This window comes from Marmota flaviventris, chromosome 1 (assembly GCF_047511675.1).
Source record: "Marmota flaviventris isolate mMarFla1 chromosome 1, mMarFla1.hap1, whole genome shotgun sequence".
Taxonomy (NCBI): domain Eukaryota; kingdom Metazoa; phylum Chordata; class Mammalia; order Rodentia; family Sciuridae; genus Marmota; species Marmota flaviventris.
In genome coordinates this window covers 164266705-164293724 of record NC_092498.1, presented here as the reverse complement: position 1 = coordinate 164293724, position 27020 = coordinate 164266705, and the positions used below count along the sequence as shown (strand labels likewise).

Sequence of the window (27020 nt, the reverse complement as noted above, 5' to 3'; positions counted from 1 at the left end):
AGAGAATTTCCTGGGGCTTATTGTATTGGCATCAGGTGACCCATTAGGGTGGGGGATCAGGTGCCAAACAGGTAGAGTTCCTTTTGTGTTCCTTTTCTGGCTAAGGCCTGGGATTTAAAATGACAAAAGCTTAGGGAAAATGTCCTTGGACTTATTTTCCATATCTTTCAAGGTCAGCCTCACCTGAGAATAAATGGAGACTAGAACTGGCGGATTTCCTAAAATTCATCAGGATCATGATAAATTATGAAGCCTCACCTTACAAATGGTCTAAAACGAGTAGGGGAACAGAGTCCCCTAAAGTGTCGGGTCTCCATTTTTGGTTTTTTTTTTTTTGTTTGTTTGTTTGTTTTTTTGTCAGAAATAACTGTCCCAGAGACACGAACTTGTAATGGTCACTGGAAATTCTGGTAATGTAATGGCACCCTTTCCTCCACAGAAAATTTTAATTAAGCATCTCCAGAAATCTTCACCACAGTTGATCTTAGGACTATCACCCAAAGGATCTCTGCAAAAGAGTTCAGTGTAGAAAGCTTCCTATTTCCTGTTGCTCTCTCTTAAAATAATTTGGCCGCGGGCCTGAAAAAGTGCTGAACGCTCCTTTACTAGTTTTTCACAAACATTTGTGGACTATCTAGTAATATTAACAATATATATAATAGTTTGTAAAATTTTTCAATCAGGAAATGCAAAGTGTGATAAGGAAGACTGAAAGGAAAGCAAGGAACCTGGAGATGGGCGAGTGAGAAATGAAAGACAGAGACCAGGCAGAGACACGCAGGAGAGTTTATTTGTCAGAGCTGATAAATAAAGGCCATCTCTTCATAGACAGAGAGAGGCAAAACAGGCTTGGGGTTCAGGGCTTTTATGGGGCAGGCTCAGAGATCAGAGCCAGGTGGGTCCTAATGCAGGCAGTTAAGCCTGGGTTTGCTATGAGGGAGTGGTGAGCCTTTCTAAGAAAGGCCCTTGGGTGGGAAAGCAAAATTTTTCTTAAGATGGTGGCAGTCACTTAAGAAGGCCGTCCAGATGCTAAGCAAGGACCTTATATTCCCCTTTTCTTGTTTGTTATTGGGCCTCTCAGGAGACAGAGGTGTAGATCAATCTTCTGTAGATTTTTCCTGGTGGGAAAAAGTGGCTTCTGAGCACTTGTTAGGGGTGCAGGGCATCATTGAGGCAATTATGATGGTCGGGAGGTGCCGGGCGATGGTGACTCCAGATGGCCCAATTTTGTTGAGGGCTTGGAAGTCCTGTAACAGAAGCTGGTTCACGGTTTGGTTAGAGATCCTTTTAATCTGGTCTTGAATAAATCTAATGATACAGGGGGCAAGCATTAGCAAAAGGCCTATGACAAGGAGAGAGGTCAGGAAAGGAAGGGCCCACTGGAGAAGGGGGTTACTTAGCTTCCATCCTTCAGTTCCAATGGCAGTTGGAAGCTTTGAGGCCTGAAGGAGATCGAAGATAAAGGGGGCATTAGTAATTGAAGTTCCTTTGGTGGTAAGGAATCCGTGCTCCTTCCAAATAGCAGAGTGGGAGAGAAGTACGTGGAAAGAGTATTTAGAGTCAGTGTAGACATTGAGGGAGGCTCCCTTTGCCAAAATCAAGGCTCTGATGAGGGCAACCAGTTCAGCCTGCCGATTGGATGTATTATTGGGGAGGGGAGCGACTTCCACACCCAGGGTTAGAGACTGTAGCATACCCTGTCCAACAAACTCCCTCTTGAAGGAAGGAAGAGCCATCTGTAAACCATGTGTATGTTGCTTGGAGCAAGGGGCCTTCCTTGCTCCAGGCAACATACACATGGAATAGTGCCCTGTTCCCCTAATGGGAAGGCACATCCTCACAAAGTTGGGGGCTATGCTTTCTTTCTCCCCTCATATATGCTTCCATCCAGACTCACCTGCTGCTCCCCTGATCCTCACCCTTACCTGTATGTTGGAGGGATGTAGAAGAAGCTCCTCCAGAGTTTCAGTGCATGAATGGGTAAGAGGAGAAGAGATGGAAGAGTCCTGAGGAGCAGGGAGGAGAATAGCGGGGCTTAAAGGTGAGCCCGTGTGGAAAGTAAGACTGGGATCTTCCACCAGGGAAACCTGTAGAGATAAAAGGTGGCAGGGGGATAAGGAATAAAAGACCTTGTAGGTGAGCAGTTCCTTTAGGTGATGGGGAGCCAGAATGCCCCAAAGGTGAAGGGCCCCAAAGGTGAGTTTCTTTGACTCATTAATGAGTAGAGAGGCTTTGACCAGAAGTCAAGACCCTTTGATAGAAAAGCCACAGGGGCAAAGGTTGGCCCCAGCATGTGTCGGAGAACCCCTAGAGCAAATCCCTGCTTTTCAGCCACTTAAAGGTGAAATGGGCCTGTGAGATCAGGGAGATGGACAGAGAAAGTTTTGAAGTTATTCTTCTGTGTTGTAGCCAAGGGGAAAGCTAAATTGACACTTTGTTTTTCTTTCTCCCCCCCCCCCCCAGGCCTCTTATCAAGCCTGGTGAGTCTGTCCTTTGTATTTCAATGTTAGCTTCTGTGTGGCCCTGGCCAGGGAGATGGCTGCCTAGGGCTTCACAATGTAGGAGAGTTCTAGGTCCCTTGTTTGTCTAGAAGTAGGGTCTCTGGAGGAATCCAGAGCTTAAGTGGCGAATAGAACCTGGGTGGGGGGGAGCAAGAGGAGCAAAGGGAAGGCTTAGAATGGAGAAAGGAGAAAGCCTGCACATAAGGGATTTCCTTCCATTTTCCTAGGCACTCACAAAAGTTATGAAGATTGGAAGGTTCAATTGACCCATGGGCCTTTAGATCAGGAGCCAAACCGAGTGGGGCTAAGTGGGCAAGGAGGCAGCCAAGAGGTGAGTCAGATGGGATTTGGGAGTTCCCCATGGCAAAGTTGGAGTCTGGGACTGAGAGAAAGGAGTCACCTGCTACTTCCCTAGTCCTGGGCTTTGCCCATACAGCGTCTTGGTTGCCTGGCCAGGGCTTTCATGAGCTCTGCTGAGGAGCTGAGAACCAAGACCCAAGAGTGAACTCGCCAAGAGAAAGGGATTGGGAGTTTCCCATGGCGAGTTGGAGTGAAGTGGCACCCCCTCTCTCCACAGAAAAAGTCTTAACTGGGCTTCTCCAGGAATCCTCACCATGGCTGATTTTGGGACTGTCAGCCAAAGAGTCTCTGAGAAAAAGTTCAATATGGATAAATTTCCTATTTTCCTGTTGACCTGTTTAGCTTGGCCACTGGCCAGGAAGATACCAGCACTCCAGGTGCTGGGCACCCCCTTAATAATTTTTCACAAATGTATCCAGTATAGTAGTTTGTAGAAATGTGCTAACGAGGCTTCTGGCCTTGAGCTGGGCTTCACAGAGATGTCTACATTTTTTAAGATAAGAAGAAGATACCAATTGGGCTCCATGGTAACAGCTGGCAGGGGAAGAAAGAAAGGAGAGAAGAAGCTCTCCCTTTCTCAGGTGTTGTCCTTGAAGTATTAACTTGCCTAAAACAGTGAAGGAAAAAGCTGCTTTTGTGTGAACTTCTGCAGGCTGTGAACTTCTGAGCCCCTCCCCTTACATGCTGGGTATAAAACTCTGAAATTACCTGTATTCGCCGTTCAGGGGATTGATTGATTACAGCAAAGGCTGTACCCTCTGAACCTGGCTGCAGCCAAATAAAACTGTTTCCTGCTATCTTTGGTGCCCTGCCTTGTTTGTCCCTAAAACAGAAGTGAACTCATCAAGAGGAAGGGATGGGTGAGAATCTTGGTGCTGGGCCAAGATCTAAGTTGTAAAGACTTGTCTGGGGCTGGAGATGTGGCTCAAGCGGTAGCGCGCTCGCCTGGCATGCGTACGGCCCAGGTTCGATCCTCAGCACCACATACAAAGATGTTGTGTCCGCCAAGAACTAAAAAATAAATAAATATTTAAAAAATTTTCTCTCTCTTTTTTTAAAAAAAAAAAAAGAGGAGACTTGTCACTGCTGTCTCTAGGGAGTAGACTTGGGAGGAGGAAGAGAGGGGAAGGGCAAAGCCACTTACTCAAATGATGCCAGAGTGTAGATGAAGAAGAGTGCTAGGTGAATGGAAGAAGGTGTGTCATTGTCCTGGGCCCTCAGGCCAGGATCCCAAAGTAGCTCAAATTCCGGAGGGGAGAGCAAAGCTGATGGGAGAACGTGATCAAGTCACTGGCATCAATGAAAGAAAAGTGGCACAGGACTAATCACACACACACAGCTGGGATAAGAAGCAGGTTTATTGTCAGGAGCCTGACAAGGCTGCTCTGCAAAAAGAGAGGGACAGCAGCAGCAAGGGGGGAGAGCAGGTATTGTGATTGGGCCAGAAAATGGAGGGGGTCTTTGAGATGTATGTGAATGGGCTCATGGTGTGAGGTGATAGAAGGAAACATCCCAGATAGTAGGATCCACCTCGGAAGGGGGTAATGGGAAGGCCCTGGCAGAAGGAATAGGGGATGGTCCTAAGGTAAGGGTGCGGATCTGGACAGAAGCGTATATGAGGGGAAAAAGAAAGCATAGCCCCCAATTTTGTGAAGATGTCCCTTCCCATTAGGGAAATAGGGCACTGTGGAATGACCAAAAAGGAGTGGGTAAAAATTAGAGCCAAAAGTGCAAACAAGGCTAGGTGTCTATAAGTGTTGGTAGTAGGCCCCCAGAACTCCTTGAGGACTGAATATGTATCCCTGGGGTCTAGGAGGAAGAGGACAGGCCTACCTGAAACATGCAGAGTTACCCTGGGTTCCTGTGGAGTGATGGTAGTGGTCGGGTGATAGGGAGCTTGTCCTCTGCAGCCAGTCCCAAGAGTTGGAAAGGGGAACCAGAGGGCTGGATGGCCAGGGGCCGCTATGGGCTCAGGGACAGTCAACATCCCAGTGTCCCTCCTGATGGCATTTAGGACAAGGGCCAGGAGGCTTGTAAGAATTGGGTCACAGTTTCAGCCGCCTTCACCTCACATTCCAGCACCACCAGTGACCAGTGTCCCTTCCTCTGAGCTCTTGATGTGTATCCAGGTACCAGCCACACCCAGCCATAGTGGAGGAGGGGCAGAGTGTCTCTGGCAGCAGGTTTGAGAACCTCCTTGCTTCTCATTCCCATGAGTATTTAGAGGCAATGCCTCAGAGGTCACTTTTGCCAATTGATCCATAAGAGAATTTCTTGGAGGTAATTCTCTGCTCCTTGATTCAAAAAAGGTCTCCCAAGGTGCCAACTCCGACTGACAGCAAGGTTATGATGCCAGAGAAACCTTCATCTGCAGCATTATTCATTACTCTACGGCATCTAGTGGTCAGGATGGACTCACTCTTCTTCTATTATTAGATTCTGTTATTTGGTAATACTTAATAGATGCTGCATTCATCCTGTTGTGTGGCTAAAAACAATTCCACTTGTGGTTTCTGAAACTGGTTGGTCCTCTCACAATGGTCTAGTGTGGATACAGATCATGTTTAGAGCATTGACCATCAGTTTGAATGCATACAAAGGGTGGTACAGAAAATAAAGCCCAGTACATCCAACTCATCTCCTTGAGCATCAAACTAATGTCCGTGGATAGGCCATGTCTTGGGTCATCAAGAAGAAAGAATGTGGAATATGTGTCTTTATATAAAAGTCATTTTCAATTTGAACTCAATGAACAAGACTTGGAGACATGAAAGAATCCTTTCCAAGAGAAGGGTTGTAGTAGCTTCTGAGAGTCATTTATTAAAATTTCAGGAGTTGTGTGTGAGTTGTCCATTAAATCATCGATATCCTGAAATTGGTCCTAGTTGGAATATTATCACCATGGAAATTGGTAAATACTACTCTTATGGCTCACCCCTATTTCATTCCTGAATGCTTATTTATTGGCATGCCTCTGAATAAATGAAATGTCCTCAATGTATTAAGAAGACACACTGCATCATCTGAAAGTTAGAAATTGGAAGAATTGAGATTATGAGTGCATTAACCACTCATAGTTTATCAAAAGTTTTCAAAAGGGTCTGTATAGTTGTTTGTGTGTCAGGCACTATGAAGTGCTCTACACTGATTCATGCTGAACTCACAAAACTACCTCATTTGTTTATTCACTAATTCATTTATTCATTAATTGGGTGAATTCTTATTGAAGATCTGTTTGGGGATATAGCAAAGAAAACCAATAATTTGGCTTCATGGGTGCTTGCATTCTATTGGGAAGAAATAGATGACAATTTTATAGTTAGGAAAATGTCCTGAAGAAGATAAAGCACTAGTGAGCTGGGAGTGACTTGGAGGGGGTGACAATATAAACTAAGACCTAATGACAAAAAGGAGTCAGCTATGTGAGGATCTCAGAAGACTGTTCCAGTCAGGAGAAAAGGCCCATGTCCTAGGAGGTAGCTGCCATTATTTGGCCATTTTACCTGGGACAAGTGACATCAAGAAGTTTGCTCAGTGTCACACAGCTAACAAATGTATAGCTGTTATTTGAATCAGGCTGACTCTAGAGTCTCAGCTCTTAAACTACTTATTTATATTCCTTTTCTCAAAGAATCTTGCCCAAAGTGTGCTGGGCAGAATAGCCATTTTGTGGTAAGTTGATGTGTTATGAGAGAAAAGGGGCTTGAGGGCCAAGTGAACTTGGGGACATGCTGGGTTCCACGGAGTTTACCACAACTTGCTATTCTCCAATATGCCAGTGTGTAGGGCTCATTTCCAGGCAGCAGACTGGGGAAGGCAGAGCTTCTCAAGAGTATTTGGCTCACTGTTCTCTTGCTGCATTGGTGTCCTTTTAAGACATTTTTGAAAAATGCTATTTTAGAAATTGAAAATTGTGCTATTAGTTTGTGACCAACGAAATACTTAATAATATACAAATAGTTGTTTCCCTGTGCCAAGTAACTGAGAAATTTCCTTTATTAGTTATTTTGTAAGGCCAAGTTTATCGTAAACTGTTTCCATAGTCTCCACTGAGTTTTACAATGTACTTCTATCAGGTTATTTTAAAAATTTTTAATAGAAAAATGTGTCTGACCACTTTTGCTATTAAACCAGTAAGAATAACTCGGCTTGAATAAAGAGGTTGCCTGACCTAGGTTAATTTAAATGAATCTAAAACGGGGTTTAAAATGTACTTGAGATTTTAAAAAAGTTCAGCATGTTCCTGATTTCTTTTTCATTATGCATGGTTGGACCAGGTTGAGGCTAGATGGTGTAATGCTGGGGAATGGAGTGCTAGTGGTTTTATGATTCATTCTCAGGCAGGGGTGTTGGACCTCACATAAACCCTGTCTTCTGGTCTTGTTCAGCCTATTGTTTCAGGATGTTTGGAGTTGGCAGGAATTGCACATGGGGTGGGTGGGTTGCTTTACTATCTTGTTGTCTTTCAATGGTCTGGAAAAGGCTGAGGGTGACACCCACTCCTTTGTCTGGTAGGAAACAATGGTGAAAAGGTTGTGATCTCAACTTATTTGGAAGTTGGAAATCATTGCCCAGGAACTATGCCTGATGTAAGCCCCAGGCTTGGCTGAGCCCCAGCATTACTCACTAGTGTATTGTGATGCATTTTGATACAGGTTGATTTGATAAGACAGTGTTTAATGTGGTAATGGTTTACCTTGTTCTTTAGGTTTTCCTGCAAAGAACATACTGTTCCCTGTAAAGTACCCTAAATATTGCTGATCTGATTAAAGAAAAAAATGGTTTTTATATCAGGATCCTCTTATGCTTACCCTGCATACTATTTTTCTTGACTGGTCCTCAGAAGAAAGTCAGTGGACTTGGGACATGTCTCACTCTTTAACTGCCAAGCCCATTGATCTCCTATTCTAATACCTTCTGGCAGTTTGCCTTTCTTTAGTTGCAGGGGCAGATGAAGACTCAAGTCATGGGGGCCACATTTGCTAATAATCCAAGACAGGCAAAACCTGCAGGAGGTGGGACCTGAGCTTCCCTCTGCACTGTGGGTGGGCAGAAAGGAGAAGCAGGTAACATGAATTCTTGGTCTGATTTCTGAGGCCAGTGGGAGATTCACCAGGGAAAAGGTTGTGATCTAGAAGTTCTTGAGTTTTTAGGTCTTTTATTGATGGCTCAAACCTCCCCTGTGTAATCCCTGTCCCAAACTTATAGATGCCACTTTGGTGCCCCTTTCTCCAAACCATATAATCTCTTTCTCTTTAACACACATTTGTCTGTGGTTCTGCTGAGCCATGATTTTGCTCATGAAGGCATTTCTAAATCTAATAGATTCAATACATTCTATTTCTACCAACAAAGCTTATGATAGAAAATATTCCCAAACAAACATACCATTTTATATAGAAGATCTTTTATAAATGCTATTTCACATGTATATTATAAAACTGAATGATTATTTCCTATTTTAATATAGAAAGCTTTTGTTTTAACCTGATCAGTTCATTCCATCAATATTCCCAGGCCTCAGATATTGCTTGTGTTCGATAATATATTTTAATGATTGAAAAATAACTAGAGAATTGTTCTGTGGTTTGTGAGTATTGGGAAGGTGCATACTGACTTCATAAGTTCCATGTTCTTTTATGTTTTCTTTATCATTGCTGTATGTTTGGAGTGAAGCGGGAGTTTTGGAGTACCTGGAAATCTCCTTTCAGTTTTTGCAAAATGTGTTGGATGTTGTTGGGCCTATCTGGAATGTCCATATGTAGCATGCTGTGGAAGCATGGTGGCAGTTTTGTGATCTTGTTTATAGATTCAGGTGGGCAATAAAACAACTCGTACTCAATGATGCTTATTCCAGGTATAGCCCGATGCTGTACTAAGTAATGCTGTCATCACCATCTTTACACAGATAAGGAAACTGAGGCACAAAGTGGTATTTTCCTCATTCACAAGTGCTGGGGCCAAGATCGGACCCCAGGCGTTCTGGCTGTAGAATTTGTACTTGTCACCACTGCTTGCTATTAATCCTTGGATTGGTTTCACCAAGAGGATCTCAAAGGGTACCTAAATGCTGAACAGCTAAAAGCAGGAAAATGGATGACCAGCTTAAACCATGGCAGAACTGGTCCTTAAAGGCAGGAAGAATTTCAACACTCGGCTTGTGAAGAGGTCTGACTGAAGAAGGGATGGCTGAGTGGAGCCATGGATGTGGGAACTGTGGTGGGTTTGGAGTGCATCAAATTTGGGACTCATGAAACTCCACCTTTCAGGAGAGGGAGGAAATAAAGCTGAATAGATGGTGGGGGATCACTTCACTGGGGGCTCTGAGTATCAGGCGCAGAGGATTGGCTTTTACTCCCTGGAGCCTTTAAAGGCATTCATTCTCAAATGAGTCTCATGACCAGAGAAAATGACCAACTGAATCAATTCTCTCTCTCATGAGATTACATAGAATTTTCATTGACTGATGTCAATGTAATTCTCATTCTCCTTGTTTTCTATAAGTTCCATTTTCTCCTAGCACTTCATTCAGGATAGATGCCAACAAAGCATCTTTGTAGAAAAATGCTATTTCCGCTCCCTAATTTGACAATGCATCTCAAAGTACAATTTCATAACTTCTACTCTTCCATTTTAGATGACAGGAAATATATTCATTTCTTTTTAGCATATTTTGCTTTATCTTTTAATTCTAATGCATTCTTTAAAATTTGAATGCTACATGCTAATTTGAAATGGTTCAGGTTTTACCCCATATTGATTTTAATGAGTGTAATTGGCTGCTTTTTACAGTAACAGAGATGGTTGGAGTCCCAGGGGGCCATTAGACACAAGGCATTTCAGAACCTGCTGGGAAAAGGAAGTGGTTGGGGAGGTGGATAAAGGCTCCAGGGGGATCCAGAGAATGTCAGGAAGTCATACTGGGAGAGACAGATTACTGTCCTTTTTGCCTTAAGAGTGGAGTGATGGCTCCCTGAAAAATATTTTTTTGTTAGTTGACATAAGTTGTCATCATTGTCTGGTAAAACAATACACCACAAATAAAACCTCAGTAGTGAGAAAGGACTACAAGCCCTTGTACTGTGGTTATGTTAGTGTGTTTCATAAGCCATGGTAATGGGAAGTTGAGACAGGGTTGGCTATATCTAGGCTCATCCTATCTTATGTGGGAACATTAATTAATACCTTACATGTGGAGGAGGCTTAGTAGTTTATAGAACATGCTCCATTATAATGATTTCTTCTGATGCTCCCAGCAACCCTGGGAGGACACCGGGGCTCAGAGAAGTTTTGATGACATGTAACATTTACTGAGAATGCTGTGAGATCCGCCTGTGCTAATCACTTCCCAAGGAGTGCCTTTTTTATGTTCCTAATGATGTGCTGAAATGGATGATGGTTTTCCTGCTTCTCAGATGAGGAGGCTGAGGTCCTGAGGGTGATGTGCTTGGTCCAGGTTCTCAGAGCAAGTAGTAAATGATCTGGGATTCAAATGTGGGCCTGTTGGTGCTAGGTTCCTTGCTGCTAAACACTCCTTGAGACTGTCAGGGATTCAGACTGATAGAGAGTAGACTAGGATTTTGGTCTTCTGACTTCTCACACAGGGTTATTTTCTTTTTACATGCAAACAAGGAAAAATGCAAAGGGTTTTTTTTTTTTTCTTTCTTGCCACATCTTATCAGGGAATTTTGACTGTAAATCTGTGAGGTCACCGAGCCATGGAACGGTTAAACAGTGCTGTGTAGAAGGCAGCAGCAGGGTGAGGTCTCCCGGGCCCATTGTAGGCTTAGGAAAGTGAAAATACTTGGCCCTCCATGAATTCTTAGGGAATAGACCAGTTTTTGTGAGCAGAGAATAAGGACAAGAAAGTGGGAGGCATATAGAGTTAGACCTTTCCCACTTCATTTGTTCAAAGTTGGTCTTCTTTTCAATTTTCTTTACTTTATAATTAGCACACTTCCAGAAAGAAATGCTTTGCCTCCCCAAGCCAGCCTTACTTTTTATCTAGTTTTCATTACATATTTCAGATTTCTATGTCAGTAGTGTGACATTAAAATTGTATTTATAACTCCCAATAGGCACCTATTTCATTACTCTTCTGAAATTTGGTAAAGCAAAATCTACTTTCCTAAACACCCCGGCTTGAATGTGAAGGGGATTACTTTTTGTTTCTAGTTTGGCACAGAGGTTGTAGGGGTTCCTAAATGCTTTGAATTTTGCTTCCTTGATGTAGCCTAGCATTTTTTAGTCTCTGTACTATTGATATTTTGGAAAAGATAATTCATTGTTGTAAGGGCTCCCCCCCCCCCCCCTTATTTTATTGCTTTGTATCCTGTTTAAAAGCATCTAGGGCTTCTACCTATAAGATTCAGGTAGCAACCCCACCCTTCCCTAAACCGTTTCAACAACAATAAAAATATCTTCAGCCATTGCAAGATATCTCCTGGGGGGGTGAAATCAATTGTGAACTGCTGGTGAAGAGTGCGTGACACATCCTTTGGTGACTGGTCTATGGCCATGGGCAAGTACAGAAATTCCTAGCCACACCTGCTTGAAACTGTTTTACTGAAGAAAGTCAAGAAGATTGCTGTACTTCTTGACCCAAAGACTAATTGCAGGGGATTGAATTTAGGAAGCGGATGTCCTGAGGTGAGGTGGGGTGGAGGTTTGGGCTTGAAAACCAGAAATGGTGTGTGAGTGTGTGTGTGTGTGTGTGTGTGTGAGAGAGAGCGAGAGCGAGAGAGAGAGGGGAGACAGAGGAGAGAGAAAGGGACACACACAGAGACACATATAGAAGAGACAGAGACACACAGAAATAGAAATATGGAGAGACAGACACACACAGGCACAGAGAGAGGCATAGATACACACAGAGACACGAACACACACAAAGAGTACACAGAGACTTATACAGACACACACAGAGGGGGCGGGAACTGCCCCCTGCTTCACTCCTAGCCTCTCAGAAAATGTAGGTAAATTCAGGAAAAGAAATCTAAGGGAGGTGATAGGGTAGTATTTTTGATTTGAGCTACTGTGTGGGAAGGTTGGGACTTTATGAAAATAAAAGATATTGATTCTCAGGAGTATTTATGGAGGCAATAATTATGGACCTGAGAAGATACATAAACCTTACTTTCTGACTACCAGACATGCTATTAATTGACAATTTTATTTTACAATAAAGGTTGCTGTCCCCGTTCTCCTCAAAATGGCTTTTGAGTCTCACTTTGTTTTTTGAATAAACATTTCTCTATGTGAACTGCCACCCTCCCCCCCAGACCATCAAACTTCAAGATAATTTTGGAGTATAGTGGTTTTATCATGTGGAAATGTAGTACAGATGTTCAGAATTACCTTTTCCTTTCCTTCTTTAAAACATGACCACACGTGCTTTGCTCTAAGTACCATTAAGTATTTTTAATATTGCTATTAAAAAATCTTGCCTCAGGCAGAATCCTACTACATCTCAAGTAAAGGCAAATATTAAAATAGCAAGTATTAATGTGTATCACATTAAAATCTGAACTCATGTGTGGCTTTTTATGCAATCAAAATCTTTATTTTTTTTGACCCACTTGACCATGTCCTCTAGTTTCAGCTTCCTGTCCTCACTTTAAAACTTGCAGGATTTTGTTCCCTACCCCTCCCAACCAATTTTCTGTAGACTTGAGTTTTTCTCTTTCCTCTGCATATATCTTTGAACTCTGCCTGATCGCATAATGAAGTTTGATGGGAGGATTTGGACTGCCACCATGAATTAGTTAGTGCATGATTTTAAAAGTTATTAATGGAGCAGAGTTCTTTCCTTGCAGAGAATCTCAGATTCATGGCAGGGGTTCTCTGTTCTTTGAGTGCTGCACACCAGGGCCAGTGGTCATTTACCAAGGAAATAGTTTATCAACACTTGACACATCTCCTTCTCAGAAGTCTGTTTAGGGAGATTAGCTGCCACTCTTAAGATTAGCTTCTTTTAAGTCTATTAAGTATTGCTTTTCTTTTCTTGTTTTTAATATCTCCTCAGCCTTAGTATATCTAAAAGCTGGGTCTGGTGGTGCACACCTGTAATCCCAGTTACTTGGGAGATTGAGGCATGAGGATAGAAAATCCAGGCAAGCCTCAGCAATTTAGCCAGGCCCTAAGCAACTTAGACCTCTCACTAGGCCCTGTCTCAAAATAAAAGGTAAAAAGTGTTGGGGATGTATCTCAGTGGTTAAGCACCCCTGGGTTCAATCCCTGGTATCAAAGACAAAAAAAAAAAAAAAATTGGTTGCAGAGCTAGGGCGTATCTCAGAGGTAGAGTACTTGCCTAGCATGTGCAAAGCCCTAGGTTAAATACCTACTACCACAAAAATAAAAATAAAAATTAATCAATTGTAAGCCAGATGCAGTGGCACATGCCTGTAATCCCAAAGACTGTGGAGGCTTAGACTAGAGGATCGCAAGTTTGAGGCCAGCCTGGGCAACTTAGGGGACCCTGTCTCCAGGAAAAAAAAAATTAAAGAGGATTGGGGATGTGATTCAGTGGTTAAAGCACCCCAGGTTAAAAAGAAAAAAAAATTCTCTAAAAAGTTGCAATCCTCCCCATCCCGATTTAATTTAATTCCTTGATTTAATTTAATTCCTGGTGTCAAGAACACCCTCATCACCTAGTATACTAGAAATTAATCCTTGTTTAGACAAATGATCTTCCATAAAATGTTGCTTTTCCCATTCACATCCAAATAGGAATGCATTGCCAGGTGACGTTCTTATAGAACGTGGCATAGGCCTGTGCCATTCTGGTAGAATCAACACAGCAAGGAAATTGCAAGGTCTGAGTGTGCCTTAGACAGAAGAAATGACTCTTAATGTAGATATTCCACTCTGCCTTCATGGTCCCTTCCAGTTTTACTGCCGGTGGTGTCTGTTGCAATACTTTTCTGATGCCTGTCAAGGTTTAGTTGATTTTTTTAAGGACTCAAGTTTTGGTTGCTTTAAAAGACAGAATACTACACAATGATCGAGTCCTTGCCAATTGCACACTGGAAACTTGAGACACATTGAGGTTTGTGCCTGTTAAGTTTTCAATGTGTAGTATTTGGACGCCTCCTAAACAACCCTTAGAAGTAAAGGGATAATTGGAGGGTAGTGGAGAATTGAGGATGCTTGTGTTGAGCGTGGTGATGTTGGGCATGTAATGACACAGCCTCTCCAGAGGACATGAAATATTTTTTGAAAAACTCACTCTCTTTCCCCTTTTTTCTTGGCTGTGATTATCTTTGTTTGTTGGCTCTTTATTTTGCTGCCCTTTAGACACAAATATGCTTGTGTAGAAGATCGAAGGAGAATGGCCAAAACAACTGCATTTTCTGAAACCACAGCTGCCTCGCTGGGAATATGTGTGGCACTCTGCGTCTGAGAATTGCTGGGCTTATCATACTGATGGAGGAAGTTTCATGGAATCACATCTTGGGAGGTCCTGGTGGATGCTGTTAACATCATAAATCATCATCATCACCACCATCATTAAATAGAAGGCTTCCTGGGGTGGAGCTCAGTGCTGGGCTTTGTTACTCAGAACAGCTCTTTGAGGTGTTGGTGTTGACATTGTCGTATTATGTAATCAGGGAAGTGAAGTAACTTGCCTGAGACCTCACAGGGAAATTAACTTCGAAGTGAGAACCAGTATACTCTTTTTTAAATATATATATACATATTTATTTTTTAGTTATAGGTGGACACCATATCTTTATTTTTATGTGATGCTGAGGATCGAACCCAGTGCCCCACGCATGCTAGGCGAGCGCTCTACCTCTGAGCCACAACCCTAGCCCAGTATACTCTTTATTATTCCATAGAAATATAAAATAATTCTAATCATTTTTTTCCTACTGGTTCCTCTTCTTTTTGGTTTGTTTTCTTTGAAATTTTTTTTAAAATTTAAGTTTCTCATCTGGTTCCTATTATGACTTCATTTAAAATCTTACTGTTTCTCCTAACATGTTGATTTCTCCTCCTTATTTTAACCTCATTTATTTTCTTTCCTTTGTGCATTTTTTTGGGGGGGTGGTGGTACCAGGGATTGAACTCAGGGTAACTCAACCACTGAGCCACATCCCCAGCCCGATTTTGAATTTTATTTAGAGACAGGGTTTCACTGAGTTGCTTAACGCCTCATTTTTGCTAAGGCTGGCTTTGAACTCATGATCCTCCTGCCTCAGCCTCTCAAGATGCTAGATCCTTTTAAATTTAAATTTTTTAAAAAATTGTTGATAGATATTTATTTTTATTTATTTATATGCAGTGCTGAAAACTGATCCTAGTGCCTCACACATGCCAGGCAAGTGCACTACTGCTGATCCACAGCCCCTCCTTTGTGTTTTTAATCTGCATTGATTTATGGGGTTAATTATCTTTGTTTTATTCATAATAGCTGTGCTGTACTTTTGCAAGAGACCTAAGAATGCTAAGGAAATTTACAGGAGACTTCTGGCCTAGGAGAATTTCAATCAGCAGTTTTCTTTGCCTCCAGAACAACCTTTGCATCCACCTGTGCAAGTTTACTCTTTGGTCTCAAATGAGATGACCTATGTAAAGCACTTTGCACAGGGCTTGGCTCAACAAATGTCATTTATGTTTCCTTGAAGAAAGATGAGGAGGGGATAAGCAAGATTTGGCTTCACTGTCAGTTGATCTCATAAAGCAAGTCTACGGTCCCTTTTCAAACTACAGATTTCTGTCTTCAGGATCAAACTTGGCCTGTTGGTATTTTATAGGTCACTTGTTGGGGGTGCAGTGTTTGTTCTGAGCTGAGAGAAATCAAGGGTGACCTCTCTACCATCCCAGTTACATTTCATAAAAGTGAACCTTCTTCAGTATGTTATGATTATATTGTGTGATAGATATCTGATTCACAGGGCTTGAAAATTAAACCTATGTGTAATGCGTGTTATATACATATAGAGCCTGGCATGTTGTAAATGCTCAATGTTTTAGTCTTCCAATTTATATATATAATCCTTTCAAAACTATATATTCTATGAGAGCAGAAATCACACCTTTCTCATCTTTAATATTGCCAGCACCTTGCACATTGTTTTTATTACTATTGATATGCCTCCTACCTAGACTGCATAGCTTTTGAGCAGAGATTTTTTTGTTTTTAAGTTGTAGATGGACACAATGCCTTTATTTATTTTATTTTTATGTGGTGCTGAGGATCGAACCCAGTGCCTCACATGTACAAGACAAATACTCTACCACTGAGCTACAACCTCAGCCCACAGCAGAGATTGTTTTCAGTCTTCAGTGTCATATCTTCAGTAGGGATACTGCTGGTTACTGGTGAGTCCTGCTGCCTCACATGTTGAAATATAACATTGGAGAAGCGCACCTAGGCAAGCATAGAAAGCAAGGTTTATTTAAAAAGGGGTAATATAGACTTCTTTTGGGAGGAAGAAGGGGGCCATAGCTGGTATCCCAAGAAGTGAGGGTGTTTTGCCTTTTTTTTTTAATTTGTTTTTTTCAGTTCTTGATAGACATTTATTTCATTTACTTATATGTGGTGCTGAGAATCAAACCCAGTGCCTCACACATGCAAGGCAAGTGTGCTACTGCTGAGCCCCAGCCCCAGCCCCAGCCCCAGCCCATTTTGCCTTTTTATATGTCTTAAGCTGCCTTTGTTCTCCTGCTCTCTTCACCCTTATCTCTCTCATTCCTGTTTAAGTGACTAGGCCCAAGAGATACTCTGGTGGATGGCCAAAAGGGGAGAAGCAGATGGGCTGGAGGGGCCAAGGTAGAGTGATCCAGGCAGGAAGGGGGCCCTGGGTGCATTAATTAACAGCTTTTACAACTCCCTCTAGGGAGGGATAATCTCTGGGACAGGTTACCTTTTGTGAAGGATCAATTTTTTATTTTTAACTATTTTTATACTTATAGAAAATATGCAAAAATAATGCAGAGCTTCCATATGTCTCTCTCCTGTTGTTTCCATCTTAATATTGTGCACGACCTAAGTATAATTATTAGAACCAAGAAGATACCAGTTTTCCTTGCTCTGGTAGAATACCATAACCAAATTAAGGGCCCCATTTAAACTTTACTGATTTTTCTATCAGTGTCCTTTGATTGTCATTCTAGGATCCTGTGTTACATTTGGTTGTCATTTCCCCATGGTCTCCATATTTTCTCCATGGGTTCCTTAGTTATTTCTTATCATTCTTGGTACCTTGAAGATTATCAGTGAATTATTTTGCTGGATTTCTCATACTTTAGACCTTCTGATATCTTCTCATAATGGTACTCAGGTCCTGCCTTTTTCTGAATGTGATAGAGACAATGCCATGTCCTTCTTAGAACATTGATACATGGAGTTCATGGTGGTATTTTATCTTTTCATTAATGACTGGTGATCATACCAGTTTGAATTATTCTTTGGGATATTGGCTTAAGTGGGTTGTTATTGTTGTCAACATGGCTAACTTATTGATCTTTTATGGTGTGCCAGGCACTGTTTTAAACTCTTGATATGTGGTAACTCATTTATTTAATCCTCACAGCAGCTGTTGAACCAATTAATCTTCCCTGGTAACACATGAAGAAACTGAGAGGGAAGTGGACTACTCTGACTAGTACCTCAAAGGGAGTCACAATCAAGGTGGTCAAAGGCCTGTGTTCCTAACCATCAGGTGACACTACCTTCTTTGTGCACACCAAGAAGGGACAGCTGGGGGTGGGGCTGATAACACCATTCCAAGTCCAGAGTTTCTCAGGGAACAGTTATAACTCATATTCTCTCCATAACTGGCCCCCATGTTGGTCTTTATAATTCTGTAATTATCAATTAGGAGTTAGTTTTGAAAGTCTAGGAGACTGTTCATGAGGTTGAATTAAGGTGATGACAGTGGGTACAGACAGGAAAAGGAATTCAAGAGGATGCCTTGAAGTAGGAACCATAGCTAAGAATGTAAAGAATGCAGGGAGCAGAAGTGTCTGTGATAAGTTGTACTTGGGACAAAGAAGGAAGAAGGCACACAGTGAGAAAAACCAAGAAGGAAACTTTTATAGAGAGAAAAGAGAACCCCAAAAGCTGAGTTTTCAAGGACACGTTCATTTATTCAGTTGTTTTATGAAGAGCTTTTAAATCTAAACTATGTCTGCAGAGGGGCAATGAAATGACGGAGACCCTGTTATGGGGATTGTGTTAAGGTGGGATTTTTGGGCTGAGTCTGTAGAATTGGGAAGTTTGTTGACAAATAAGTAGGAAATATGGGATCAGGGGTATATGGCCTGGAAGGTTGATACACTAGCAGATGTGATATCTATTCTTTGACCTCCCCAAATAAGAAGCTATATGATTTTAATCAAACCTTGAGTTATTCAAATTATATTAAGACTTATAGTTTTCCTAAAGCATATACTTTATCATACAATATGTCATTTAAAGATTCTGTGAATCCCACAATAAAATGTGGGGTTAATAAAAAATATTAAACATGAACTAACGTTTTGGTTCTATGAATAGTAAAGATCCAGATGAATGACGGGTTTCTTTATTGAGTCTGGGGATTGAGTGGATGCTGGGAGCAGAGTATGGCAATATCCCAGCATGATATTGATGGTGGGTAGCAATAGCTAAAGCTGCATAATAAAAGATGGTTTCATGTGATCCTGGTCAACACAGTAGAGTTTGAGCTGTCTAAACAGGAAATTAGAAAATTTGTATCTAAAAATAATCTTATCTTTTTTCTTTTCATTGTGACCTCCAGTGCTAAGAAACAAAGACCTTGCAGAAATTGTGGGAAGTTTCTGAAACCCCAGTTTGTAACCAGCTGATTTGATTTTCTTTAGTACAGTGGGAGACTATTTGTGAGGAAATTAACTTCATTATAGGCTAGCCATTGGTTGCATGATATCAGCATTTCTATCAGAGTTCAAGGAGAATTTTTGAACATGGGAGTTACCTTTGACCCCAGTGCAGTTTTACAAAACTTCAGCAGCTTTGGAAAAAGTTTAAATGAACTTGGATCCTCTAGAACAGGATTTCTTAATTGTAGCACTGTTGCCATTCTGGGCTTGATGGTTCTTTATTGGTGTTGAGGGCTGTTCTGTGCATTAGAGGATGTTTAGCAAAAAAAAAAAAAAATCCTTGACCTCTGTCCAGAGATGCTAGTACTGTTAACTCCATGCCCCAAGTTTGCCAATTAAAAATGTCTCCAGTTATTGCCAGATGTTCCCTGGATGACAAAATCATTCCCTCTTGAGAAACACTGATCTAAATTGTGGTCTGGAACCCAGCAGATCATTGGAATCTTCCCAGAGCCAGAACTGCAGCAGCTTAGCCCCCAGGTCACTGGAATCTCGGTCTGCATTATAAAAAGTTCTGCAGCAGTCCTGTGGACTTGTGAAAGTTTGAGAAACTTTGACCTAAAGCTCTGCCTAGAGCAGTGTGGCAAGAGCTTTGAAGCCAGGCATGGCTTACCATTAATAGGGATATGACCTTGGGCAAGTCATTTCACCTCTTGGGGACTCAGTTTCCTCCTCTGTAAAATGGGACTAAGGAAACCTGTGTTATGAGAGTGAAAGGAGGGAATGGAGTTGAAGCAAAGAGAGGGGAAATCTTCCCTCATTAGAATCTCAGTTGGGCTTGTTTCTGTCTTTTTTATAAAGCTGTTTTTCTTGGCCATATTGGACTTACTCTTATTTGTAATGATGATATAAGAGGCTGAGGAAAAGCAATATGTCTGAGTTAGTGCTCTGCAAGTAGAGAAGGCAATAAAAAATCTGCTTGTTTACAGATATATTTTTGAATCATCTACTTCTTCAAGCTGTGGCTCTCATGGTCTGGTCCCCCCACCCCCCCTTGCTTGGAACACTGGGATCCCCTTTCTGGAAAACTCATTATCCTGAGCTTTGTGAACTCTCAATGATCTCGTTTAAAGGCCAGAATCTAAAGGTGGGAAAAGTAAAGCTGATGGCAGCTAAAAGCAAAAGCCATTTAGGGAAGAAGCAGCTTGTAGGATAAACTTTATTCCTATGCAACTGGATTTTGAAATGGGGTGATTATTTTTATGACCATTAGTAAAATTTTCTGGTTAAGATAAGGATAAATATTTTTGTCTTGGGAATAAATTGATTGCTCCAGAACTCCATATTTTCCCCCTTTCCTCTTTTTCCCACCATGTCATTGCTTTAGTGTAGCATGTATTTCTCTTTCCGATTTATCAAGAATAACTTTTATGACTTTGGGCTAATAATCTGATCTGACAAAGACAATCTTCCTTTTTTGGCAAAATTAATTAGAAGAATAACATAGAAAATGGGTACATACATGCAGAATATTATCAGGGCAATTTTTGTGTAAATCTTGACTATAGTCATGGGCATTATAATAATGTTTTGATTTATCACAGACCACATATATGACAGTGGTCCCATAAGATCATAATGACACTGAGCAATTCCTATTGCTTAGTGATATCATAGTTATCAGATGTTTAGATACACAAACACTTACTATTGTGTTTCAGTTGCCTACAACATTCAGTATAGTAACATGTTGTACAGTTTTGTAGCCTTCAGGCAAAAGACTATACCATATTACCTTGGTATGTAGTAGGCTATACCACCTATTTTGTGCGTGAGTTCACTCCATGATGTTTACCTAACAATGAAATTGACTCGTAATGTGTTTCTGAGGACATATCCTTTCATTAAGTAACATATGAGTCTAGTTAGTTTATCTGAAGTTCTCCGATTCTACTAATATAAAGGGATGTCATGTAGAGTCAGAATACATACTTGTGTAGATTGAATACTGCAAACTCTAGAGGGTGCCATTTATATCATGAACATCATAAATTTGTGTACATATATTATGACAGTGCTAGAATATGGCAACACCAACCTTTATTCTAGCAAAATCAGTATATTGTAGCAGTGTTCTGGCAGATGGAAATAAAATGTCTTGAGGGAAGGGGCTTTCTTCTGTAATTTGCACAAAGGGGCCATATGCATTAGTGGCAGCCCCGCCAACTAACCTTTCTTTTGGAGCTTTACTATGGTGCCTACATGCAAATAAATGTCCCAGAAGAATGAATATAGCCAAGAGCAATGAAAAAAATAAAATTTGTTTAACCTTCACATTTCACAAATATGAAAAAAGAAATCTTCCATGAAAGGGGTATCCTTGAATATCATTTTCATCTTGAACCTACTGACAGTGCCTCCCAAGTAAAGGAGAAAGCATTTAAGAGATGGGAGAGTTTAACTATCATAGGAGCAGCATACAGCAGTCAAGATATAATGAAGAATTTCATTGGCTCAGACTGGTTGAAGATTGGTACTGTGAAGGAAGGTGAGTGACATGGCATTGTGCCAGAGAGATAGGGAGAGCATTACCAGTCTTGTACGTGAAATGCATATGATGTTCTTCAGGACTTTGCTTGTTGGACACAAGGACAGTTTATATAACTTAGTACTGATCAAGTGAGCATTTTTTTTTTTATGAGCTCCCATTTTTACCCCATATACAGATTGCAGAATCACATCAGTTACACATCCATTGATTTACATATTGCCATACTAGTGTCTGTTGCAGAACACAACAGACACTAGAGCATTTTTGTTTGCCTAGTATTAGGTCTTAGGTTGACGTTTTACCTATGTTTTGCAGTTTTTCATTTTTATTCCCTGTCTTTCTAGAGAATCTACAGTTCCACATGAAATTGCTTCTGAATAGTAACCAAGTAGGGGAAAATGGTAGTTTCAACTTGGCCTATGAGATGCAATAGTATTGGTAGATTAGGTACTGGGGTTCTTAATAGGTAGGACAGTAGAGAGAACATGGTTACCAATAGGAAATGAGATGGAGGAAATATACTTTTTTGTTTAAGCACTAAACACTTAGAATTGCTTACTTTGGAATAGATGTGCCAAAATTGGTTATTTTGACTAGATTGCAAAAAAGTGGGTCTTGGGGCTGGGATTGTGGCTCAGCGATAGAGTGCTTGTCTTGCATGTGTGAGGCACTGGGTTCGATCCTCAGCACCACATAAAAATAAATCAATGAAATAGAGGTATACAAAAAAAGATATATTTAAAAAAATAGTGGGTCTTTCCTGGATGATGATGATGATGATGATGATGATGATGATTTTGGTGGTGGTATAATTTTATAGCTGTGACTATAGCAGGGTTTCTAACTGATATGGATAAAGTTGTGAGTGGTCGGGGGACAGTTTGTTTTTAATAATAGTTAAGGTCATAAGATTTGAAAAAAAACGTGTTAAAACCAAATTATATGATTACAATGTAATAATGATAATGGAAATAATAGGAACTCTGTTAGATATATTATATAATTGAAAGTTTAGTTTGAGCCTATGATCATATTTAATTCTCATAATTCCCTGAGGAAGTTTTTTTTGTTATTGCTGTCTTATGGTGAATGGAAAAACTGAGGTTTAGAGGGAATACATTCACATTAGTGGGAAGCAGAAGGGATGGGATTTGATCCTAGCTCCGACCAATTTGTGTTTCCCAAGGGGTTATGTATAATAACCACATCTCTGGGTGTTGCTCATGGGATATGTGAATGTCATTGCTCCTCCAAAGATCACCAGTCACCCCAGTTGTCTGTGAATGAGGAGTTTCCCAGGATGCAGGACTTAAATTAAAACTAGGCAAATCCTAGACAAACTGGGAAGAGTTAGTCACTTTATTTTTGCATGTGCTGGTAGAGACTAGAAAAGGATAAGGTGTGAACCACTCACTGGATTGCTTCATTCTCTTTGGTATTGTTATTTGTTTTCTGCCCAGTTTGGATGAGAATGTGGCTTTCCTATTAATCTTTTTCAGGAGGTAAAGAAAATGTGAGAAGAAAGTGCCAGGCCCTTTTAGATCCTGTCTTTAGCTTTGGGTCTTTCTCAAAGTCTTTCTAGAAGGGGGGAAGAGGAACTTTTAAACACAGACAAATAGCCTGCCGTGTCGGTGGAAACACAATGACTTGGCCATGGTGGTTGCATTTCAGCCAGATGTCTCAGACTTGGTTTTTGCTAACTTGATGGATTTTAGTAATTTGGGGGTATCCATCTGTCATATGACCCCACCCTGAACATGAGCTGTTCTTCCTACATTATAGAATTTAATGTTTAACAAATATCCACATTCTAAAACTGGAAAAAAACAGTAATAATATGCTTGTTTTAAAATGGAAATTTGGAAGTATCTGTTCCTTTGGGGAAATTCTTCAGGTTTGATCATCTTATTATGGAAGATCTGCCTGTGGGCCTGGCAGTTATTCAAGGAGAAACTTATTTGATTCCTTTTTTTCCCCTTGTAAAAAATAGAATGATTTATCTTTTTTTTTAAGGTGTCTTTGTGCTCTCATTGGAAATTGAGAAATATAGATTTTAACTAATTGACTGTGCTGCTTATTTGGTAACTCATTTTTTTTTGTCTTTTTTTTTTATCCCCCTAAAACCCTAAAATGGTTTGGGGTGGGGAGGAGATATCTGTGTCTCCTTAGGACATCTGCTGTTTGTTGTTATAGCTGACTTTGGAATGCTCTTCTTGGGACGGCTTCCAATGTGGAGTGTCCATATGCAGTGCTTCATTAACTGATGGAGTGAGAGAAAGTAGCTTTCCTCCTAGGACAACTCCCCAAGTGACCAGCGCCTCGCCCTTTGAGTGTTAACACTTTCAAAAATGATTAACCACTCTGAGGAAAACCTTTAAAAATTACAACTATTTGAATTTTTTCAGGCTTTCTTGCAACAGAGAATGGCCTGAGCAGATAGGAACCTTTACTTCATAGCTCAGGGTCAAGATTAGCAGTGTTTGTTATTATTCTTTCCCATGAAAGAGTGGGTGCTTTTAAATAGTCTTGGGAATAGACTATTTGCTTCCCTCCTAAGTGGTCCCACATGATCACCTTTTACTGTCTACTTTCAATGTCTTTATTTTTTCCTGATTCCTCCTATGCTGCTAACCTCTCAGGCTTAACAATATTTGTGTCTTAAGCACTTCTCTCACATTTCAACTTTTGACTGTTAATTTGCTGTGGGTTGGGAGTTATTGCCAAGCTTATTAGAATTGTATAGAGTAACTAGGATCTAAATAGATGTGCCCATGGGTAAACTGAGTGTGTCTTGGCATGTTAGATTAGATTATCAAAAATAGGATTTGTAGATAATTGTGATGCCAGTGTGTTTAGATAGCTCCTTGTGGGTTTTGACCCTGGCGAAATACAGTTTGTCACAAATTGAGTTTGAGATGAGAAACAGGAAGGATCTAATTCTTCAGAATGCTAACCAGACTTCACTTCTTTTTAATGGAGATGGTGCTTGGAATTCTGAAATCTTTTCAGATACCTTTTATTATATCTAGTTGTGTAACAGAATTTTATTCAAGCTGTTGGGATCTTGTGTATTTAAAATGTTAGTCAAGATACTGGTACTTATATTTCCTTTGTTTTCATTTTAGTGTTGAATCTGAAAATATTACTTTAACATTTACTACATAGCCTATAGGAAGGCAGGTGAAAATTAAAACTTTTACAGCAAGATATTTCCTTCAGCCTATTTTATTAGACTGAGGGAGGGTAAACTTTATCTAATTGTCAGAACTTCTAATTTTTGTTTTTCAACATTTTATTGAAATTTAAAAGTTATTAGTGAGTAAGATTAAGTAGGGAAGTTAAGTCACTTATACCAATCAGGATTAATAGAATATAATAAATAAAACAGTTGTAACAAATTAAAAGCTATTTTAGTTTTGTGAATTATTAACTAGAAATTTTATATTAGTATGGTATACAGAAAATTACTTAAGTTTATAAATTCTGAGGGCATATGGGGGTTAGAATAAATAAAATACAAATTTCATGTTTTGTTTTTTATACATGTACTATTTATTTTTATTGTATAAATTTCAGTTATAGTGTTTTAATATGCATATACATCTAAAGTGATGACTACAATTAAACAATTAACATATCATCTCACATAACTTCTTTCCTTCCTGTGGTAAGAGTTCCTTAAGCCTACTCTCAGAAAATTACCAGCATATAATGTTAGGAACCATATACTTCATGTAGATCTCTCAATGTATTCATCTTACATAATTTCAGCTTTGTATCTTTTGATCTTTGTCTCCCCACTTCACATGCCATCTCCCTTTCCCACTGTAACTATCATTCCATTCTGTTACTATTTGATTTTTTTATTTAAATTCCACACAAGAATGTTTTTTCCCCCATATTTGCTTTATCTCACTTTGTCTAATGGCTTCTAGGTTCATCCATGTTGTCCTAATTAGCAGAATCTCCTTTTTCAAGGCTGATAGTTCATTGTGTATTTATGTGTGCATACACTTGTGTGTATCTCACAATGTCTATTTTCATTCATTTTTTGTTTTTGGCACTGGGGATTGAACCCAGGGGTGCTTAACCAGTAAACCACATCCCCCGCCCTTTTTAGTTTTTGATTCAGAGTCTCACTGAGTTGCTTAGCACCTCACTAAGTTGCTGAGGTTGGTTTTGAACTTGTAATCCTCCTGCCTCAGCCTCTGGAGCCCCTGGGATTAGGTGTATGTCACTGTGCCCGGCCATTCATTTGTTGTCAGACACTGGCTATTTCCATGTGTTGGCTATTATGAATAAAACTGCAGGAACAAGAGAGTGCACATACCTTTATCAGTTGGGAATTTTATTTCCTGTGGGCATATATTCAGAAGAAGGATCACTGGTTCAAATGTTAGTTCTATTTTTAATTTCTTTAGTAGCCTCTAATTACGGAATGTAGATTGGAATCTACATTCCCACCAGCAGTGTACAATGCATGATTTTTCTCCGTATCCTCACCAATATTTGTTATCTATTGTCTTTTTTGATAATAACCATCCTAACAGGAAAAGGAAGATGTTTTAGTCAGTTTTTTTTCTCTGACTAAAAGACTGACAAGAATAATTTTAGAGAGGGAGCGGTTTATTTGGGGGCTCACAGTTTCAGAGATCTCAGTCCATAGACAGCAGGCTCCATTCCTGGGAGCTTGAGGTGAGGCAGAATATCATGGTAGAAGAATGTGGTGGAGGAAAGTGGATCAGGGCATTGCAGTCAGGAAGCAGAGATGGAGACTTCGTTTGCCAGATACAAAATATGTATCGCAAAGACATGCCCCCCAGTGACCAACCTCCTCTGGTAATACCCTACCTGCCTTCAATTACCACTCAGTAAATCCCATCAGGGGGTTAATTCACTGATTGGGTTAAGGCTCTCACAACCCCATCATTTCACTTCTAAGCCTTCTTGTGTTGTCTCACACATTTTGGGAGTTACCTCACATTTAAATCACAACAGAAGAAATTTCATTCTGGTGTTGATTTGTATTTCCCTGATGATTAGTGGTGGTGAGTACCTTTTTATATACTTATAGGCAATTGTTATATCTTTGTTGGAGAAATGCCATTTTAAATTGAATTAATTGTTTTATTATTGAGTTGTATGAATTCCTCATTTATTTTGGATAATTACCTCTGATCAGATATATGGTTCACAAATATTACATAGGCTCCCCTTTCATTTTGTTAATTGTTTAGAAGTTTTTTGGTTTTTTTTTGGTAGATGAACGCAATATTTTCGTTTTTATTTATTTATTTTTATGTAGTGCTGAGGATCGAACCCAAGGCCTCATGCATGCAAGGCAAACACTCTACTATTGAGCTACATCCACAGCCCTTTTGTGCAGAAGTTTTTAGTTTGATGTAGTCCCACTTATTTTGTTTTTGTTGCCATTGTTTTTGGTGTCCCATAGAAGAAATCATTGCCAAGATTGATGTCAAAGAGATTTCCGCCTGTTTTCTTCTAGGTATTTTACAGTTTTTGGTCTGTCTTTTAAGTCTTTAATCCATTTTGAGTTGATTTTTGTATATGGTGTAAGATGAGGTGCAATTTCATTCTTCTGCATGTGGATATCCAGTTTTACCAGTACTATTTATTGAGGGGAATTTCCTTTCCCCGTTTATATGATGCCCATATTAAAAATGAGTTTATCATGTATCATTTGGTTTATTTCCGAGCTTTTTATTCTGTTCCATTGGTCTTTGTGTATGTTTTTATGTCAATATCATACTGTTTTGATTACTATAATTTTGTGGTATAATTTGAAATCAGAAAGTGTA

The 27020-nt window shown here is 40.1% G+C and overlaps 1 protein-coding gene across 4 annotated transcripts in view; it reads right to left on the bottom strand.

The window, feature by feature from the left end:
- Positions 1-704: 704 nt before the first annotated feature.
- The window catches only part of LOC139705029 (ERV-BabFcenv provirus ancestral Env polyprotein-like), a 42804-nt gene continuing 16488 nt past the window's right edge, over positions 705-27020 (bottom strand). The window contains exons 1-3 of one of the 4 annotated variants that reach the window (XM_071609211.1): positions 4695-4719; positions 1926-2087; positions 705-1442 (exon numbers count right to left, since the gene is read on the bottom strand). In XM_071609211.1, coding sequence (XP_071465312.1) covers positions 1098-1442; positions 1926-2087; positions 4695-4703 — 516 coding nt within the window. In that variant the 5' untranslated portion in view covers positions 4704-4719 and the 3' untranslated portion in view covers positions 705-1097. Of the gene's footprint in view, positions 1443-1925; positions 2088-4694; positions 4720-27020 lie in introns of those variants that run through there. The other 3 variants (XM_071609209.1, XM_071609212.1, XM_071609215.1) reach the window with 3 other exon arrangements.